At 30.2% G+C, this 22892-nt stretch overlaps 1 protein-coding gene across 3 annotated transcripts in view; it reads left to right on the top strand.

Moving 5' to 3' along the window:
- Positions 1–514: 514 nt before the first annotated feature.
- The window catches only part of LOC118194022 (cell adhesion molecule Dscam1-like), a 234218-nt gene continuing 211840 nt past the window's right edge, over positions 515–22892 (top strand). Inside the window, exons 1-4 of one of the 3 annotated variants that reach the window (XM_085819465.1) lie at positions 515–699; positions 5728–6012; positions 9472–9591; positions 11065–11232. In XM_085819465.1, the coding sequence (XP_085675591.1) occupies positions 642–699; positions 5728–6012; positions 9472–9591; positions 11065–11232 (631 nt within the window). In that variant the 5' untranslated portion in view covers positions 515–641. Of the gene's footprint in view, positions 700–5727; positions 6013–9471; positions 9592–11064; positions 11233–12177; positions 12349–14789; positions 15072–16443; positions 16564–18395; positions 18564–21341; positions 21582–22892 lie in introns of those variants that run through there. The other 2 variants (XM_085819462.1, XM_085819466.1) reach the window with 2 other exon arrangements.

The following is a 22892-nucleotide window of genomic DNA, read 5'->3' on the forward strand; positions in this document are numbered from 1 at the left end:
AAACAGCATATAAGGGGATGTTTCGACATATTTGCCTTCCCCCTACATCTCTTCTTTTGCATCCATTATTATTATTCCATTTATGTTACATATCATGCATAAAGAATATTTTAATCACTTGATGTAATTATAAGAATATGATTTCGTAGAGTTCATTTTTTAGTTATCCTGTCATGAAATTTTATACATATAAAAATGAAGAATGTTCTGGTTTCTTTTTTTCCCCCTTAAAGCATTTCAAAATTATTTACTAAATACCTAATTAAAAATAAAACCTTCAATTTTCTGTTTAAAATTTTAATATTTGATTTATTTCAATGTTGATTTCATCTTACTCAAAATTAGAGTTTTCATAGTTATATTCGCATTGGTTAGTTATATTCGCATACACACGTCATTATTAATCAGAAAATTTCTCCTATAACCATTTATTTAATAAAGTTTCAATTTCTTCCGTTATGTGGCGCTTCAGTACCACAGAAAATAGATGTAAAAGCACAGACGCCATGACGCTCTGAACTCATCTCTTCTAAATCAAAGAAATAATCAGCTTTTCAGTCATATATATAAGTGTTTCAATTTGAATTGGATTCAGAAATTAATACTTTTCTGCTTCGAAATAAACAAATTATCAAATCAAAATGTTCTACTTGCTTATCTTAGGAGTAATGTTCTTCCCGGAAATATGCTTGTCTAAAGGTAACGAAAGAATTTACTTAACTTTCTGTTTCCCTTTATAATTTACATAATATTTAAGTAAGAAACTATATCTATCAATCTTTATGTAATCTGTATAATGGTATTGCATTATTATGCAAGTATATTAATTATTTTCAAAAGAAGTTCCCTTTTCATGCCTTTTTATTGACAACAAACTATAGCAGAAGAATACGTCTATTTTTCAAATCAAACTACTATAAAAGACGCAGTTTTTCTCAGTTTGATTTCTTTAATTCTGAGGTATTAACAAAACATTTAAAGATCTTATGTTTTTGTGAGATTAAAAGGATATGTGTTGACATTTTGAAAGTATGGTTAATTTTTAAAATAGGCCTATGAACTATCCTTTTATGAATGCAGGTACATTTATGTAAGCTTTTTACATTAAAATTAATAGAAAGTATTTTTTGTAATTTAAAAACAAATACCAGTTAAAGATATAATATTTCCCATTTATATGTTAGAATGTTCCCATTTATATGTTAGAAATATGAGATTTCGATATCGTATTTGACAGTTACGTTTTCTAAAATTAATGCAATGAGTTTTTTTTCATATCGCAACTTGGGTACTCGAATTAAATAACAGAGACAAATATTTCTTTGACAGACATATGGAAAATTATTCGACTTCAGATTCCAAAGTTATTAAAAACTTACAAAACTACGTTTTAAATGTTGGCTTATAAGCCTGTATGTTTGAATTTTACTTATGCAACTGTTATATACTTTGAAAATCAAAAAGTGGCATAATTCGAAGTACCACGAATTTTTTTTATTAATTTATTTTGAATTAACTTGCTCCACCTGTTTCAGTTTGGTTTCAATACATTCAATCTAATATTTGCTACCATAAAATATTTGTAATCTGATGTATTATTTCTTTCTTCGATTTTGCGAAGCTCGTAAAACCATTTCCAGTCAAAACGAAAATAATTAAAAAAATCAATATGAAACTGATTTTTGCTGTACTCTTACATCCTGAAACTTCGTACTTACTCTGTGTGACTATTGTATGCATATTTCTGCTTTATTTACAGGATATTTTTCAATCATGTGATTTAATTTATATTTTAGTAGCGGCTAGGGTTTTGCATTTGTATGCTGGCAAGATTGTTTTTATCCCTGTTACAGTGTGAATTTTCCTTTTTGGAAATACTTTGCTGAATATGTAATTTCACAAACAATATGGTAATCGCCACCTGAAATTTTATTAAGTTCGACTTTATGGTGAAGTGAAGCTTTCCCTGCATTTGCCTTTTCTACATAGAAATGCAGCCGAATAACATCCATGACCAGTTTATTTACTTAATTTTTATTCCATAAACAGCAACCTAATCATAAAGAAGACAGATCAGCACTGATCATATCCTTATCATAATTCGGTACCACCTGCGGATAAGGAATTATGGGATCTTTTCACATTCCTTACATTTTCGAAGAAGTGTAGAAATAGAAAATTTAAAATCTATCGTTTAAGCAAGCACACTTCTTAGGCTACATGTTCAGAGAGATTTTCACCCTACATCTGTATGAATATTTTAGTGAACAATTTTCATGACATTCAAAGAGATTTGGTTGTTTGAATATGGGAAAACACATGATGGCTGTATACCTTACGGAAAAGTCGCTTTTGTGAAATTGTACCTTATGGAAACTGGTTCGGGGGTATTTTATGTATGGAAAAGCCATGAAAATATTAATTCAGGCATTTTCTTGAAATTTAATACGGCTCGAATTGCTAATGTTCAGATCTTATCCAGTTCGATACTTGGTCTAGTTGGCTACTGGCTGTCTAAATGACTACTGATTTTATCCAGTTGGCTACTACTTCAATAAAGCTCTGTATGGTTAGTACCAAATTAAAGCAAAAGTAAAGACTTCCAGCAATATTTTCAGATAAAGCTGTATTATTGCACAATGCATAACACTATAATTCTTCATAACGAAAATTATATAACTTTTCTTTTTATATGTGGTATAATTTCTTCTACTTTTGAAGCAAGAATAATTGTATAAATGTAATTGTATTCAATATCCTCTAGACAACTTTCATTAATCATCATCATTTAATGAAACTATTTGCTATGAAATATACTAATATAAGTATTTTTCATAGTACTAATATACTATAAAAATAGATATATTAGTACAAAAATTTAAAAATATATGTATTTGCTTGAAAATGCATGTATTCGCTCCATGAAAATATATATATATTAGCTTAAAAACCAAAAAGGACGTAAGATTATCTAAAAGAGTTGAGCTATGTAAAACCGCTCACTTCTTTAAAGTACTTAATGCTGAGTTTTCGCCATTTTCAATAGAATGATCAAAAAGTATAAATAAGTAAATCAAAACAGTCTACTAAAATATGCCATTTGTGGAAAACTGTCTAAATATCTACTCGCCGCAGTGATACCGCATGTGAATATAGTTTTAAGTTACAGTTTTAAAAAAAAGACATCTGACCGATTTCAAAATTTTAAAAAAGAATTTCGTTATAATAAATATTTTATAGAAATATAGCCTTAATTTTTGTTAATCGGTATTAAATTGTAATTTATCAATCTATAAAAAATTATGACAAATATGAGAGAAAATATTGAGAGAAGACAACATCAGCAAGGAGTGAAATAATTCAAAATGCATTGAAAAGCAGCAGGAAGAAACTTCGGAATCTGTTTGTAATAACTTGAGATCCTTATTAATATTTCTTTTAGACATAATTTATTTTATACTTCTATTTGTTTATTTTTTGTCATGGATGACTGTTGTAATCGATATTACTAAAAAAAATTAGTTGATCATTGGTCATTTACAGGTTGATGACCACCGCTCCTCAATGTATCACCATTTTTTAACAGTGCAATAAAATTAGAAAGGTTTTTAAATTGGCAAGAAAATTGAAGCACTCCAGTGCTCATAAAGGCTGTCTGTTTCTGGTGACCTACCGGTTGACGGTCACTTAATGTCAAGGCTTAGGTTATCAGTGTGGGGCCATGAACTAAATTAAATAAGCTTTAAAAATAAAATTAAAGAAATAGGAGTAAACATAATAGCTGTCAAATCAATTGATCACTGGTGACCTGCAAGTTGCTGGCGAATTGCGGCGACTTGCAAGTCAGAAGTTACGGCGTTACGATCACCAGTTACTGGCGTTACGGTTACTGGTGGTTCATGGTAAGGTAACTGATATTTGGCAGTATAAATTTTATAAATATATTATATAAATTTTTAAAGCAAAATGAAGCCTAAAGACATCGTTGACGGTAATCGAAGAACACTGGTCACCGTCTAATCCATTCACTAGTAAACATTAACTCACTGGTCACTAGTGACCTACGGATTTTTGTTCACCAGTGTAGAGCAATGCAAAGTCGTTGCGTTGTCAATACCTGCCAAAGCTGAAGATGAATTGAAACTCACGTTTAAGATATTAACCTCTATCTTAACATCAATTAACAAATTAACTTTTGAATATATATATATATAGACACTGCCGGCCATTAAAATTGCAACACCATGAAGGAAAGCAAATGCAAAAAAGTTATTTATTGTACGCAAACAGTATGAAGAGAAAAATTTATAAGCAGTTTGGAGGTTTACAGCGGTACGAAATTAGTAGAAGCAACTGCCACCCCTGGCAGCTAAAACGGCCCTTATCTGGTTAGGTATGGAGTCGAACGGGGCTTATATGACAGAAACGTGAAACTCATTCTATGCTGCTTCAAGTCTACGCCCCAATTGATCAACCGCGTTATCTGAAGAGGTGTGGCGAGCTACACTTTCAGCAGCCTATGGCCAGATGTTTTCAAGGGGTGACAGATATGCACACCGTCCAGGCCAGGGCATCAGTTGAATACCCTGTGTATCGAAGGAATTCAGAACATGACGTACAACTTGTGATCTTGCATTATCTTGTTGGGAGTTGGCGTTTGGCAGGCCTCGAATATGATGCACCACATTTGGACGTAAGATGTCAGAAATGTACAGATCTGCTTTCAAACTACGGTCGATTCGAACTAGAGATGTGCGTCTCGTGTACCCAATGGTTGCCCAAACCATCATACCAAATGAAAGGCCCCTAGGCCGATATCGAATGCAAGGAGGCGACGTGCGGTCTCCTCGGAGAATACTGTACACAGAACCGGGATTCGTCTGAAAAGACGACATTGTGCCACTCCTGTATCCAACTTTGTCGTTCGGCACGCCAGAGTCGCCATCTTTTCCTATGCTGCATTGTCAAGGGAAGCCCAAGTAATGGTCGCCGCGCTGATAGTTCACGCTGCTGCAAGCGTCGACGCTCTGCACGAGCTGATACTAGGCTTACTGCAAACATGCCCATTTCCTGACTAATGGTCCATGATTTGGTTGGACGGTTTTGCAGGGCTGGCCTCACAATCTTTCCTCTCGGGCGTTAGTCATGGAAGGGCGTTGAGACCCTACATGCCGTTCATTATTACCCTCGGTAATTCATTGATTCCCTTCACATGACAATGGTTGGATGTCGGAATGATAATCCATACTCTTGATAGGCAACGATCCTGCCTTTATCGAATTCCGGCACTTGCTAATAAGCCTTTCTTCTGATTATTCGAGACATAACACGATATTCTGAGCAAACTACGACCTCACAAATCGCTTTCCGAATGAGAAATCCACTACATAACTTTTCTTTTATTCAGTACTTCAGATGTCATTTTCCCATCCTACGTAATCTAAATGCGCTGAAATTTCAATCATTTGCATATCCCAACCTCTTCTTCCTTTCTTGTGATTTTGACTTTCATCGGATCATTCCTTTTTGATGCTGCAATTTTAATGGCCAGCAGTGTATATATGTCTTTTAAAATAGGTATCTAAAATATTTGGCATACATAACGGTGTTATCATTTTAGGCTCCAAATGGTAGGAAACGCAATTTCTCCTATAGCCTGGAACAACATTTCTGGCAGCAGAAGAAAAAAAATAATATCCTTTTTTCCTTTTCTTTTTTTCCCCCTAGGTGGTTTAGAAGTTCAGCCATTTTATTTTCCCCAGACCATAGCAGAAGGAGAAAGAGTTATAGTCGCTTGTACTACAAAATCTGGAGCACCATCTGGAAATCAATTATCTTTCAAGTGGCTTAAGGATGGAAAAGAATTAGGAAAGAAATCGAGAGTTAAGAACTTCGGAGACTTTTCCAATATGGTGATTGATCCCGTGTCTGAAGAAGACAGTGGTAATTATACTTGTATCGTTAGTAGCGATGGGCTACAAGACGCCTTCACAGCACCTCTGACTGTAATGGGTATGAGAAGTTTTCTAATATAATATACAATTTTTCAATTATTTTACCACAAAATAAATCTTTCCTGGGAAAGCTCATACTGAAAATTAATTATCTTTAAAGAGCAATAAATATCTTAGCCTAGCTTTTCATCTTATTTGCCCTATATTGATTGGAATATTGACGCAACAAATGCATTGTCACTTAATCATATATAAAACTGAAGACTAGCAGAAGAATTCACTTGAATTTAGTGATGAAAATTAATAATAATAATAAAACAGAGTAAGCTCACAGTGAAAGAAAAATAACTATTACTATAAACTTTTATTTAGTTTACTCAAAGTATTTAACTATGGATGGATGGAATTTTGCCATCGATTTTTTAACCTATTTCTTTATAAGTTACCGAGTTCAAATTTTGTATACACATTATTTGTCGATGCCAATTCAATGTGGTGAAGCGATATTTTTTTCAAAATATCATTTGGATTTTTTTTAAATTTAATTTTTAAACGCTTTTTTCTGATATCTTCATTCAACCTACAAACTTAACATATCAGAATTTTACTGTTTGCACCATCAAATATAGTGGAAAAAATCTTTTTAATGGAACTTGTATAAAAACTGTACTTTAATTTCTGAATTTTTTGCAACGTTTTGAAAATTGATCAATTTTTTAGACTATTTTATGATTATTTTAAATTAGACTATTTTAAAATTTCAATATCTAAAAGGTCTGAAGTAGATGGAAAAAAAACGTTTCTAGCGGTAAAAATACTTTTCCGTTTGCTAATTATGCGCAGATAATGATCAATTGGCGATACTTGTTTTTCTCTTTTTTTTTTCACATATTTAGATTCATGTAAAATACTTGCGGTATTATTGTTATTACATTTAATATCCGAGATTCAATATTCAAATTGAGTTCATTCTATGAATGACGTTCAGTTATTTTTCTTTATTTCATAATTTTCTTATAATTTATTGCTTGTGATTTAATAATGACTAAAAATTTCATCATTGACAAGATGTAATCAACGCAAAGTATTTTTACCGCAGCAATAAATAATTCTATTTACAGAATTCTTCTACAATTTCATATCGCTATTATAAAAGCGGAGGAGGGACTTTAATTTAATTACATTGTCAAATGCATACGCCATTATCTGTTTTAATTTTTCATGGGCTTCCCACGCTTTTCGCATTTGCGATATAAAATTATAGAAGAAGTAAATAGAATTATTTATTAATCCCATTAAGTGCTATTTATCATATCCATTTTAAAGGAAAATTTATTGAATAAAAGCATTTTTTAATTGTATTTTATTTTCCTTTCTCCTTTCTTAAAAAAATTAAACGTATTTGTATGAAGAAGAAATACAAGATTCGTTAACTAACTGCAGAAAGGAAAAAGCATAAAATAACTAAATACAAAAGCTAAAGAACAAAAATTATATTAAAGTGTTTTAATGAGCTAGAACACGCCCTTCAAATCAAGGCCGTATGGGGCTATTGAAAAATCGAGAAACTTTCCGAGGCGCCGATACCCGTGCCGCCACGTTATCATCTAATATCAATAGCTTAAAAAAGATGAAATATAAATCCTAATTATATAATTTCCACGGAAATTATAAACACATAAGAAGAAAAAGGTGTCTTAGACTCTTAAAAATCTAAAGATATCTAAATGGTAACCTCGTCCCTCGTCTTAAATGTCATAACCTCATCGTCAATAGCAAATTCCTAAGTGCTGGATCTATTCTTTTTTTTTTTTTTTTTTTTTTTTTTTTTACCCCATGAAAGCAAGGAATTTTCATGTGCGCCACCCAAACGATTTCATAAAACATCATAGAGATTCTGGCACCTTAATGCAAATCGGCGATTGTTCACTAAGAACTTCACATAGGCATCCCAATAAGCTTGACAAAGGTCGCTTTCTTAATTACATAAACAGAATTTCAAAAAGGATCACCTTTGCGTCTTTATGCGAGAAACAGCCAATTTTCAAAAATATGCCGACACCGTTATGCAAGTTGGCTGTGCCTGTTAAAACAACACCATCCACCGCTGTGTTCAGTAACAAATGTGCACTCCAAAAATTCTTAGATACTTTGGCTTTAGAGACGCGTTACAAGTATGAGATCGTACATCTTACTGACGCTCAGACATGTTATAATTGTACACTAAGCAAAAGAAAAGGGGGGTAGTTCTGTATCTCTTGTTCTACCTGGCCGATTGACGAAATTCAAATTGCGTTTCTCATGTCTCGAAAGCGCGGTTAGGATATAAATTAGATTTATATATAACATTGTTCTAACATAGGTATCTTGACACAAAATCGGATATTTTCTGAAATAACATATCATTTTTTTTTTCATATTGCGATTCTATACCTCAAATTATGCCTAGATATTAAATTTTGTAATTTTTAATTTATGGAAGAATTTAAAAATTTATCTTGGTGCATTTTTTTCAGTTTGTGCCAAGAATGATTCATTTGGCGGAATTCTTAATTTATAGTCTACTTACTATCTACTTACTCTCGTTTTTTTTTCATTTATGCACTAGAGGAGAAAAGGTCTATCGTTCATTCTTTCAAATAATTTTAACAAAAGTGCGTAAACCACATTTTCGTTGTTATCGCTTATATTAAATACGCAAAATTTCAAAACGCGCTAATTTGTAAATTCGCTTATATCTTAGGAAATTTTGAATAGAAAACGGTAATTTTTTGCAGATGTGCTTAGAAATACATCTACTTTAAAATGATGTTAAAATTTTTATAGGTTTTTATACCACAAAATCTTATAAAAAATATTTAAAAATAAAAATCATTAAAGTAAATAATACAAAAATATTCGAATTCTATTAGGATTAAGCCTAAATTTCGAATTCTGGAAGAAGGAATCAAGTAAGCTTAATAAAAAAGAAGATATTAATAAATATGTATCAAATTCCATTAACATGGAGGAACTAAAATTTTGAGAGCTAATTTTTTAAATGTACTCGTACGATTTTTACAAAACTTGTCAGTTTCGCATAATTTGAGTCGTAGAATGGCATGTTTTTTCAGAAAAAGTCCGATTTTATGTCAAAATGCCCATATTAAGTTTCAAGCTTATTGTTTCTTATAAAATTTTCTTTTGTTATCCATTTTCTGTATTATCTATTACCTTATCTCATAAATTTTTCGATCAGGTTTTGTTGCAACGATTGGTTTAATTTTTGCATTATTAACGTCTAAGTTCCCAAATGAAGCTGATTTGACAACATTTATATTGTCATCATAAAAAGTAAAAAGAGTATCCTTTTATTTTTTGATTAAAGTATTTACATTAAGAACAGTAGACATAGATTTTAAAATTAGACAAAATTTATCATTTCATCTTTAAATTAATTTATTACTAAGTATATTATAAGCACAAAGATATTGTTATTTCTGTTCATTAAATAAGGTTTCTCAAATAAAACTTTCAGTTCCACCCCAATGGATAACAACACCCGTGGATAAAAACAGTTTTGCTGGAGATTTTCTAGAGATGAGTTGTCAAGCTTCTGGGAAACCACCTCCTACAATATCTTGGATCAAATCTGAAGGTAGATTTAAATTGCAGCATATTCATTATAAAAATTATTAGATTTTAGATGAAAAATGTTTATTATTTACATTTAAAGACTTAATAACGATCTTTTACACTTTAAATGTGATTCCTAAACATCGCAAACCCTAAATATTTACATGAAGCCTATTTTATTTTATCCATATTTCGAGTAAATATCAGTAAAATAAAAAATAATAATAAAATAACTTGTCTTAAAAGTATGTATAGAAAAAACCGCACATACAAGAATTGAAAGAGAAGTAAAATAAGTTATACCCAAAATAATTTTATTTTGACATCAGTTAAACATGTACCATTAAAAACATATAACTGAATATTAAATTTTTCTAGATTTATTTTTTAACGAATATTGTCTAATTTAATTTCTGTAATTCTGCAAGTAAAATCAAGGTACATATTTATTATGTTTTTTACATATGATATGTTTTCCCACTTTAGTATAAAAACACATATAAGTACGTAGAGGGTTTACAACGACAAATTATATGAAGGATAGCGGCTGTTTGAGGCCCAGTGTTACGCATAACTACTTTGATAACCTAAGATTCTTGTTGAAATATTCATTCTAGAGGATTTGAACATTCTATATAGTCATTGGGGTTTTTGTTGCTAAAGAAGTGAAAAAAATTAGCACTGCCCTCGCCGGGACTCGAACCTGAACCTCTCAAATACGCACCGAGTGTGCTAATCGTTACGTCTTGAAGGCATGTTTGAAAGAGAGAGAAAATACCTTATATACTCCCCCTTTTTAAAAGGCTACTGGGGATTAGGGGACCCAGTCGCCAAATCCTGGTCGTAAAGAATCATCATCCGCCATCTTTCTAGTTCATATTTAACATCCGTCGTTTCGCTTATCGTTTAATTTAAAAATTATGCATTTGCTTTTGATAATTTTCAGAAGTATGTACATAATCAGACGAAGTACTGTACATAAAAGTCTCCATCACGGTAGATTTTCGTCGTTACTTGCATGGTAGTAATACTGATGCAATGTAGCATTTGTTCAACACATTATCTACAAATTGTAACATTCTCGATTCTAAAGCAAATATATTATGCTTACTTAGAAAAGTCATTTTCATTCTATCATTTTTTATAAAAAAGGATAATGTACTAAACAAAAATTATTAGGAGTGCTTACCTGAGGTATGTAACAAAAGAATATCATTTCCCTAATGACCGTTATTTTCAAAGTTTGCTTTAAATTTGAAGTGTCGGCACTTAAAAAACACTTAAAAAACTTGTTGTTCGTCGATTAGTTATTGATTAATTTATTTGTCTTTTTGCTGACAGGAAAATTTTGCAATCAACTAATAATACCACAGCGTATGCAATACAGAAATCTCACTGTTTTCAGTTTCTTTGACGCCAATGTGACACGGATATATTTTGTCGCCATTTAATGATTTCATTGAGATGAACTTAAAAATTGTCAACATTTTTTCAGGGATTGAAGGATTTGTGCCATTGCTTTCAACTGAAGACGTGCATATTCCATCTAATGGCAGCTTTATTATTCTTAGAGTAAGAAAATCTCATGAAGGTCTTTATCAGTGTACAGCAACAAATTCTGTTGGGCAAAGTTTGAAAAAGGTTGTTTCTATCAGCATATCCGGTGAGTTTGTTATAAAAAATATAATTTAGAGCTACTATTTTTCTCATATTATGATAAATATGTGCGCTAAAATGTTCGTTTAAAGTTTTGCATTTTTTTTTCATTCTGATCAAATAGTCTAGCGGCTGGTTTTGAGCGAAAAACACAGAATTAAATGAACAGTGTCAAACTATATCACCAACTTCAAATGCAAACCGTGTCAAATAAATAACAGTAGATTTTTCAAAATAATTAATTATTCTAACAAATGCTACTGTTTTGATTGTTATTTCGGTATGTATAACACAATATTTTTGAGTGAGTTTGATAAATATAATTTTTTTCTAGTTATTGAGTTTTCTATTTATTGCCATTTCATATTAAAGTTATTATTTGTTCTGTATCACGATAATTAGTCTTACGAAAAGCCGCACGTAATGTGTTTACTACACATATGTTATGATATTTGTTTATATTATTACCTTTATGTACCAAAAGCGTTAAAATCAGTATACTGATCTCAGTAAAATGACATCGCTTCAATACAAAACCATTTTTCTGTTAGAAATTTAGTAAAGATAATCTACAAATAAATGACATTTTCTGTTTTAAATGTGGCATTCGTATTACGTTTCGTGTGAAATATGTCAAGTATTAAGAAGTTATAAAACATACTACGCTATTTTTCAAAGAGAAAGTATAAGAAAATGGGTGTAAAATAAGTGTTGATAAAGCATAAAGAAAATTATTAATTTATAAAACAGCAAGAATAAAACTACAGTTAAAATAACGGGGAAGTTCCTGATTTTTTGATGCGGTCCGTTTTGTAAAAATGAAGATAAATATTTGGTGTAATCTTAGTTTATGATTTTGACGATATGTGGCGCTAATGTATGCCTTGTCGAGTCATAAAGAAAAAGGTTGAGTCTTGTATTAAAACGGACGCTTGTAACTAGGTTTCAAGGAAAGTAAATCATTTCTATTTTAACTGCCCATTATTTGTTTGTATGTGTCATATGCTTTCAAATTTCATTCATTGTTAAAGAGTTTTCATCATATGAGAGATGAAAAGTAGCAGATTTATCACAAATCTCTTGGTGGCGTCAGCCTTCTGGATCTTCGAAAGAACACTGGCGGGTGAGTACTTATTTTTTTATGATAAATTATTTGTATTTACATTAAATGTATCTTAATTAGAAGCTGATCTTTTAGTTACAATAATTTTTATGTTAAAAAGTATTAATTTTTCTAATGAAAATAGAAGATGCTTGAGAATATTACGCTGCAAAATCCATTTACTCATTACAAATGCTTGCAGATCATATTGATAATAGAAATTGATTATTTATGTGTTATTACAGTTTAAAATGAATTTTAGTTATAATATCAGAACATGCAAGTAACTTTTGAAGCGTTATATTTATCTAATGTTAAGAATATTTGTGAAATCTGGAGTTTAATGCTTAGACTTATTTATGTAATAAATTTAGAGAAACGCAGAACTATCAGTAACGATAATTCATATGTAATGCAATTTTTAAACTAAGCGTACTTCATCAAATAAAAGTTGTTTAAATTTTAATAAAATTTCCAGGCTCGTTGCATAACAAGTTTCGAAAATAATCCCTATTTCTGAAATAAAATGTCTATTTGCTTTTCATCCCTGAAAATCGCTTTTTTAATCCATGAATTTTTTTGAAATGCGTGTATTTTAGCATAATAGCCAAAAAGCCATCTTCCAACGATAGACAGCACTTTGAATTTAAAAAACGTCCAATTATGTAAAATATCATCACTTCTCAATACGAAATTTGTTAAAAAAATTTCTTACGTTTTTCTGTGCCGTACTATTGCACTACTTTCACTATTACAGCTTCTTTCAGATTAAATAACTTATTATTTTTAATGCCCACCATCCGTGCTAATTTTTAACCAATGAAAAATCGTTAAATTATTAAGAATTAAACTTTTAAGAATTTCAAGCTTAAAATTTTACGTAAAAGGGAAATAATTTTTTTTTTATTCTAGTTACTGCATTGAAATTAATTTTTAAACATTTTTAAAGCTCGCAAATCATTTTTAACTTGCAGACAACAGGTAAAATAATTTACAAATTTACAGACTAAAATCAATATCAAAGTTTGTCCAGGAAAAATTATTGAATTAAAATTATCATTTAAAATTTATCGTAAGTCGCTCCTAATTGTTACTCCTAATTTATCCTAACTTTATCGTAATATTTATAGCACACTCCTAATTAACCGAGATAATGCTGGGCAGGATGCCCACGATTAAACCTCCAACATTATACAGGAACAATACATATTAAAATTAAGAGAGAAATCTATTAACCAATTACCTGCATTCTTAAGCAGCTTTGTTTGGAAAATTAAGTTTATTGATTATGTAAATTAAATCAGCATTAAAAACAAGAAGACATTTCAGAAGATAAAAGAAATATTGCTGTTTATATTATTGTAACATTTTGATAACAGTCCATGAAAGAAAAAAGAGTAATGGCTGTACACTTAATTTATTTTTAAGATTTGGCAGTTTTTTTAATGGATGATTTAACATAAATTCCAGGTTATGCACAACTAAATAACATACTACTGTGGTTAATTAATACAATAGTATATAATTTAGTAGTACAATTCTTGGATACTGCTGTTACAGGATTTAAGAACTAAAATAAATCCAATGTTAAACACTGTGACACCATGTGCTGCTCATGAAATTTTTTATCCTATTATGTTTCCCGTAAAATATTGCTTTATTCTAATGGTTTGTGGTAGCAACTTTTCCATCATTTCGCAATAATAGACAAGACCAGACTATTTGTCTTTTCAGTAAAATTTTGCTTTATTCTAATGGTTTGTGATTGTAACTTTTCCATCAAACTTTACATCTAGTTTCAAAATTGCATAAAGATTCAACTGCAATTTCATTTATAATATTTTATAATATTTTGCTGCTGTAAGAGCAAAACTATCTGTATCTGCTGTAAGAGAAGTTCAAAAGTGTTGTTTCAGAATTATCTGCTCTGTATGTTCTGTATCTACAGTAAATATTACGAAATCCTGTACCCCTTTCAATTTTATATCAGGTGACTTTTTTTTCTTGAATAGTAAAAATCAAGCACACTAAAACTAACAGCGCACTTCTTTCTTTGGAACAGAACAGCTTTTTTTATGTTGGAACTGATCTCAAAGTAGCAGTGTAAATACATATTTATGAAACTTCATCTGCTTTACCAGCTAAGATTTTTTAAATATTTTATTTCCATTAATTGAGTTAATTAATTAATTCGCATACCGGCTTAACCGCCTTTAGTTAATCGGGAGTCAACACACCAGTGCAACTCAGAACCCACATTTTAGATTTGATTTGACATAAGCATAATTAAAAATTAATTAAAAGCATAATTTTAGATTAAAACTTTGGTCATAAATAGGAAACGAAAAATCAGAATTTTTAATTTACTAATCGTATAAGAAATATGTAACTTTCTTTATCAGCATTAAGACAACTGTGATAGTGTTGAAGACATCATTAAAATATTGTTTTTGCAATTTTAGATCATCCCAGAATACAAGCATTCAGTTTCCCTAATGACGTAATCGTGGGTCAAAAAGCAAGCGTTGCTTGCACAGCTATAGCCGGAGACCCTCCTTTGCAATTTCGATGGTTGAAAAACGGAAAAGAAATTTCATCTGGTGGCCAGATAACGATCCGAACTTTAGTGGATGTCTCGGTTTTGGTAATAGAGGCCGTTGATGCTTCATCTAGTGCAAATTACACATGCTTCTTGAGCACATCATTAGGATCAGATTCACATTCTGCTGCTTTAGAAGTGAAAGGTATTTTATTTTGAATATTTTTCTTTCAATATGTGTTGAATTATTAATTCAAGAGATAATTGTTGCAACCCTTAGATTTAACTTGCTTGTGCATCATTTGATTTCTTTATGAATGCATAAAGCAAATTCGAAAGATTAATTTGATGCTGAAAAAATACAACTTATACTTCTGCCGACATTATATAATAGAAAAGGATTTTATATAATAGCATTTAACAATTAATATTTAAAAACCATACATTGCAACTACAATTAGCTTTTTAAATTCAAATTAGCATTACATTCTATAAATTTACAATACACAATTTTCAATCCGTTTTATCTCTTACGTAGTAATTTAAAAGTAGAACGAAAGCTGCATAGTTCAATATTTTGAGTTGTCGCAAGTACCCTGATCTTAAATGAATCTAACAATTGTCATATCCATGATTTAACATCCTACTATCTTTCAAATGTTTTAGTTTATAGATTCAATTAGAGGATTCTGATGTAATTACCGTAACTTAATTTGCCCATATTTAACGTGTTAGTTCCAGAATAATATTAATTTTTTACTTAATAGAATTGTATCAAATATGCATTTGTCATGCAGAAAAGAAAGGAAAATATCTTCTTCCTGGATCAAACTTTAAATAATAGATATGTTTTTATCATTTACATAATATTTTTCATTAATTTTATTAGTTTTTACATTAGAATTAAACAATATCATCGAAAACTTAAATGTGCAATAATTTTATTCTTGTGTGAAATATAATACGAAAAAAATGTATCTAACGTTAAGGTATCTGTGTCTCCGGCTCAGCCGCATCGCGCGGTATAATATTTAGCGACAGAAAATTTTTAGAATTACAACAACACAGACCAGAAAAATTTAGAGATGAAAAACGTTTTAGCATTCAGAGAACGATATAGGTAGCACAGTTTAGGGGCGGCGAAATTTTTTGAATTTAGAGAAGCAGCGGGCTTCAGAATTTATGATTCTCAGTTATATTACAATAGTTGTAAAACTGCCTAGCGGCGATTTTGGTTAAAGTCATTACAAGCTAATTCCAAGTTATAAAGTCTGCATTCTTTTAAGAATTCAAATATTAATATCATAATCATAATGAGGCATTATGATTTAAATCTCTTATAGAGAAACAAAGAAATGGATCATAAATTCTCAGATGAATATTATTTTGGTCAGTTTAATGGCTTCACTTAAATGCAACTTAATAATTTTCTATAAAAAAATGCTTCCAGCCTTTTCATTGACTGCTATATTTCATAAGTTACCTCTATTTATTTTTCATCCTATTACTCAAGTTTTGAAAATTTATGAGAAAGTGCAGAATTTATATAAAAAATCCATATTTTTTACGAATTTCAGAACCTAGTAAATGGGAAAACCTTTTACATGATCAGGATTTAAAAGCTGGAGAAAATATTACTATACCTTGCAAAGCAACTGGGCTGCCTCTCCCGAAAGTGACGTGGAAGAAGAAGATAGGTAAGCAAAATTTTGAATTTTTTATACACTGAATCATAACAGGAAACCGATTCCATGCTAAAACATTATGGAGAATTATAATTAGTATAAACATAATGGATAATATTTCAGTGCTCGTCCTAATTTGTCTCTGCTACTTTGTTAAAATTTTACAAAATGCTGCCACTGATGAATTAGATTTAGATGATATTTCCAAGGCATGAAATATATTTATTTTTGCAAAGGTCCGTAATGCTAATCCTCACATCTAAGAATGTTTGAGGACCTTAGCATAAAAACTATTTTTTGTAGCTCACTGTCTGTTATATTAAACTTTAAGATTGACTGAAAAATTATACTTGAGAAGGAAACGTTTGAACAGAAAACTATAGAGACATGTCATTTCTCTTAAAATAAAATAATCATTCGAAATTATTGTCAAACAAAAACCAAATTTTGCCAGTAAAGACTAATGATAGAATATTTGCAGATAAGTGTTTTCTTTAGTAGAATGAATTAATATTTTCACTTTTTACTTAACTAGGTATACACTCCGTCTGATTCTGATATCATCACATAATAAAATTCTTCAAAATTGCATAAAGATTCAACTGCAGCTTCATTTATAATATTTTGCTGCTATAAGAGCAACTGTCTGTATCTGCAGTTTATTGCAGAATTATCTGCTTAAGTTCTGTATGTACAGTAAATATTACGAAAGCCTTTACCCTTTTCAATTTTATATCAGCTTATAACCAAAACTACCAAAAACAAAAGACTCACTTGGCCTTTTTAAATACTTTTAATTAACGAAACACAATTAAGATAAAACATTACAATTAAAGGCGTTATAATTAAACATTTAAGTTACAAAGTAAATCTCAGGGAAACAGCATGCTTAGTTCATGACTCCAGTACACCGACTGAAGGCTATTATCTTTCTTGGCCGGTGCTTCTTCCGGCGGCCGCTAGGTGGCGCTCATTGAGTCATGGAGTTACAAGCTGACATTTTCCCTTCAATAAAAAAAATCAAGCAGTCACTAAAAACTAAAATTGCACTTCTTCTTTGGAACAGAACAACTTTTTGTGTTGGAACTGATCTCAAAGTAACACTGTAAATACATATTGTTGTGTTCTACAGGTTCGTGGATTTGGAGTGGTTGATGGCAACACTTGATGAAGAATCAAAACACAATTTGTTCGACCGTATTATACAGGACAGTTCCAAAGACGCGTTACAGTCGTCAAAAGCTACGACAAACACGCTGAAACAAGCAGCAACACAAGCTTTAGGCTATCAGACTATAACGGTGAAGACAGCTTCGGAAAAGCACTAAAGTACAGCTCCCGTCTTGGTCGATCGCTCTCGGAAATCAAGACATTATTACTAAACTCAAGGTACTTTCTACTACTCAACATACTCTTCTACTACCTGTACCCGCAAGGTCACGTACAGGCAGAGTATATATAGCTTCTCACCTGCCTTCGAGAACATTCTCGGGAAAACCGATATGAATTTGTTCTAGAATGTTCTCGCTCAGTCTATGGCATATTGCCCATTTTGTCACCAAATGGGCGATTTCCCGCCCAGTCTGGCAACCCTGCCTTTTCTTGCCACTTTCTGGCAACCCTAACACCGCTTTGTGGGAAGCTCTGTTACCGCGGCTGGGTAACAATATTTATCAAAGCTCATCCGCTTTACCAGCACTTATTTGATAATAATGGATGATAGTTATTACGTTTGCAGATTTTTTAAATATTTTTTCCATTAATTGAGTTTACTACATTTATTCTATAAATAATTTAAGATGTGTATTAGAAAATTTAAATTAAGGTTATTACTTGCATTCCAGATAGCGAATCTGAAGTTTCTACTGTTGTAGAACAACAACAGCAAATTTCCGGAATGAGTCGTCTTCTCTTACTGAATTCTAAACCAGAGGATAGTGGCTACTATTTATGTGAAGCCAACAATAATGTTGGAAGGCCTATAACGAGAACAATTTATGTCAACATTTTGGGTAAGAAGGAATTAAAATATTTTACAACTTTATAGTATTTATTTCTTTGCGTAATTTTATGCTTTTCTTATTTTATAATCAATTTATTCTGTGCATTTTCTTTAATAAAATACTTGTGATATTATTTCATTCACACTAAAGAAAGAAATTACTTCTTGAATTTTCTTCAAATACATATTTTTCCAGTTATGATATATAAACAATTTTATTCATTTGACATGTATATTGATACAAATTACGTTTTTTAGAATATTAAAATACAATTAACATGTTCTTTTAATGTGCTAACTGTTTTTGTGCATTCAAATTTAAATGTTTAATGAATGTCTACTTATCAACAAAATTTGCTCTTTAGAACAAAATAAAATGCATTCCATTTTTTTTTTGTATCAATTCCATCATTTACGTGCAATCCGATGAAATTAGAACTGCGTTTTAGTGCTGTTTTTTCGTGTTCTTTCTGCGGATTGTAATGTTTTAGCATAATAAAGAGCGAAACACAGAACTTACTCTCAAATTCCCATACTGTTTATTATAAATTGGTTTTAGTTTTAAGATCGATTTTTATATTCATTTCCTACGTCATAAAAGAAATGCAATTGATATTCACAACAAACAGAAGATAACTAATTATGTCAAGTATCAATAATGTGACATGATAATCTTTCCTACTGAATAATTATCTTTAACAATTTTTTAAACCTTGCAGTTGTTTTCTGCAGCATGTGATTTTACATTTCGCATCAGAATACTCTAAATCGTACAGAATATATGTGATATGAAACCTTTGAGTTCGCTATATGTGTATGTTGATATGATTATGTAAAGAATCTATGCTTTCTGATAAACTGTATATTGATATATAATCAAATTTATACATGCATAGTAAAATTTTTCTCAACTATTTTAAAGTTATTCCGGAGCCAATTTCGACAAGTGTTTGCTCTGAAACGTCGAAGAGGAAACTTTCATTCTAGTATTTGACATATTTATCTCTATTATAACACAAAAAGTATATTATTGGTTTTGACTTAAGTATTTAATAAACCGTCAAAAGTTAAAATTCGAAATACTTTTTAAAGAAATAAATTCTTAAATAAATTTATTATTAATGTTTCGCAATACTTAAAATATTGAGAGTTCAATAGCTATGCGAATTTAAAGATTGAATAAACCCAATTGAGTCTTTATATATGTATGGTTTTTTTTGGGGGGGGGGAAACTACGAAAACGCCCATGCAGCCAGCCCGTTCGCGGGATTCGAACCTCGGACTGAAAGACCAGTGTTCAGGCCACCGCTCGGCAGCTGGCGAGCCAAATACTAAAAAGGTTACTGACTATGATATTTAATTCTTTGTTCAGAATATACACTATTGGTATCTGAAAGTAACGGAATGCATGGACATATAATATATGTATTATTTCATGCAATGTTGCTACTAATCGATATAATTCATACCATGAATAACTCTTAAAAATTTTTCCGGAGTTTTGTACATGAAGTCCAAATACACTCAAGAACAATTGAGCATTTTTTGTGCCATCTCCCTGATTTCTATTCTTAATTACTCTGTAGACTTAAGATAAGCAACTAGAAAATTGTATCAAAATGTATGTATGTATTGTATTATTGTATGGGCTAATAATGTTGCTTCTAGTATCATCTTTGAAAAGCATGAAATTTTACAATGGTATATTATTGCGCATAGTCTACGAAATTCTTCAAAGTAATTTTTTACTTCTACTGTATTAAAATCACAGATTGTCGTTTAAAAAATTATTAAGGATTTTTTCAATGAGAAATAGTTTATGAAAATTGTCTATAAGTTTTAAAATATGCAAAATGATATGCATTTAACTATAACAAAAATATTTACAGGACTGACACGAACAGAGTGCAGACATTAGGTCTCCGAAATGCACTTTCTCAAAATATAACTTTTGTGAAACATGCCTTCAATATAGATATAGATAGTTTTCATAAGATATATAGCTTATAGATAATTTTCATAAACTATTCTGTAAGTATAAATCAAATTATAATAATGATTTATACTTACAGAATACTTGAATGCTAATTATTAACACGTGACAGAACGTTGTTCTTTATTTTAGGGAGATAGTACCTATAGCTCTAATTTTTTCAAAATGCTGAACTTCATACAAAATATGCTTGAGTTGGCATATATAGAATATTTTTTCTAAATATTCAGCAGACTCTGAATAGAGAATGCGCGTTGTAAGTAATATCTTTATGTAAAGGGTTTATGTAAGGGTTAAATAGAAATTTCATTAAAAATTATTAAAGAATAATTTTGTTGACTGTTTTCAAACAAATAAAATGTATACAAAGCATTCACTTTGCATTAACTGTGCATAAATACACATTTAATGCAAAGTAATAATATTTAAGGATGCGAATATTTAATCTTCTGTGTTTTCATTTATATAATTTTCTGGGTTATTGGTAAAGATCTGATATTATGCTTAAGGGAGATAAATTTATAAAATCAATATATGAGCATTTTTTAATTTAAAGGCATTTTTCTCGAAGAAACGATTTTGGAGATTTGCGACTTTGGCACACATGTGACGATACATGTTCCTCGTATTTTTCGACTTTTGACCTGTGCTTCTCATAACAGAATTCAACGCTAACTTACATTCTGATCAAATAGAAATCTTAAATAGAATTTTAGTTCAAAAATCAAACCAGTGAGGGCGCTAGTGCCCACACTACATCTGCCTCTATTACTGTTGAGAAGTCGCCATTTAAATTGCTTACAGGCAACCTTGACGATTGCGGATATTTTTAACGAACAATTTCATTTATACTCTCCTAATGAACAAAAACGCTTAATACATCTAAATCTATTTACAGAGTATTAAATATCAATCGCACCCATCTTGATCAAGTTTTTTATAAGCCTCATTGATTAAGCATCGAAATGTCACTCATCATTTCGTTCTTGCTTATTTCTGTGGTCTTCAGTATCTTGGATGTGCATGGAATTTCAGGTAAGCAGAATGAAATTTATTTATTTATTTTTGTATTTTACAAACAAATAAGATAATTCTTTATTCTAGTTTTATCAACAAACCAAAAGATATACAACGCCACATAAACGATAGAATATCAATATTTTTTATTTGCAAAACTAAAGAACTGTCTTATTCTTAAGAAGATTGAAAATGACTATTCATTTTGTTCCCAAACTTGTCCTCAGAAATGCAGTACATGCTGTATGTAATAGTTTCATGTATTTAAACTGCTTAAATATGCAAAGAAAACTTCTGTGAATAAACTTCTTGTAGCATAATAATAAAACTCTAACTATTTTAAATAGAGCATACTTCAAGTTGAAAAATTTTGTCCTAGTCACATGTGTTAATTTTATTCTAAGGCCACTGAAGATGCATTCTAAGCTTCGTCTAAAATTCGGTAGACATCCAGCTTTTCAATGCATATCAAATTATTGTTAATATAGCTTGTATCTACTACCTTAAAGAAGTATTTTATGTGATGAAATTTAATTTTTAATCGAACTCAGTAATTAATAACTTATTTTGAATTGTTTTAATATTAAGTTATGAAGGAGTTTATAAAAAATCTTGCTTAATGAAATAATTCATGCAAAAATAGAATTACAGCTTATTTTAAATAAGCTTTCCAGTCATTTTAAATAAAATTTAATGCAAACTTGCCCTGACTGATTTGCTATGCCAGGGTCTGCGCAAATCGGTATGCGTCATAAAAATAATTTTTAGGAGAATAAATGATATTTTATACAACTGTTTGTTCTTAATGACACTTCTGAAACTGAATGCTTTGCATTCACAATGCGCTGTCATAATTTTTTTTTAATTAAGGGTAATTTTATTTTTAAACTAATGTCTTTTCTTAATTTAATCTCTATTTGTTATGTAAGTGTAATCTTGGGTTAGACCCATTTTGCAAAAGTTAAATAAATTGATTGTAATGAATTCATAAGCATAACAAATTTGTTCCGATTCCAAAATTTTAGAAATTGAAGGAAAAGTGACAAAATTTTTAATTTAGTTGTTAATACTGAATATATGACTTTATATTCAAATTTCTGCCCCTTAATAAGAAGATATAATTTTCATTGGATTTGATAATATTTTCAGAATTGTGCGGAATATTTATTGGAAAAAATTCTGAATGTATCATAAAAAGAACTGAAAAAATGTTTTTATTTTCTTACGCTTTAGATTAATTGAAATGTTAAATTTTGCTAAATTTATTTTTCCAAAATATTTAACTTTACTTTAAAATGTTTTAATTTTATTAGTATTTAGAAGTCTTTA

Source organism: Stegodyphus dumicola, chromosome 6 (genome assembly GCF_044657685.1).
Source record: "Stegodyphus dumicola isolate Sdum_Otavi_A_Nest chromosome 6, ASM4465768v1".
Taxonomy (NCBI): Eukaryota; Metazoa; Arthropoda; class Arachnida; order Araneae; family Eresidae; genus Stegodyphus; species Stegodyphus dumicola.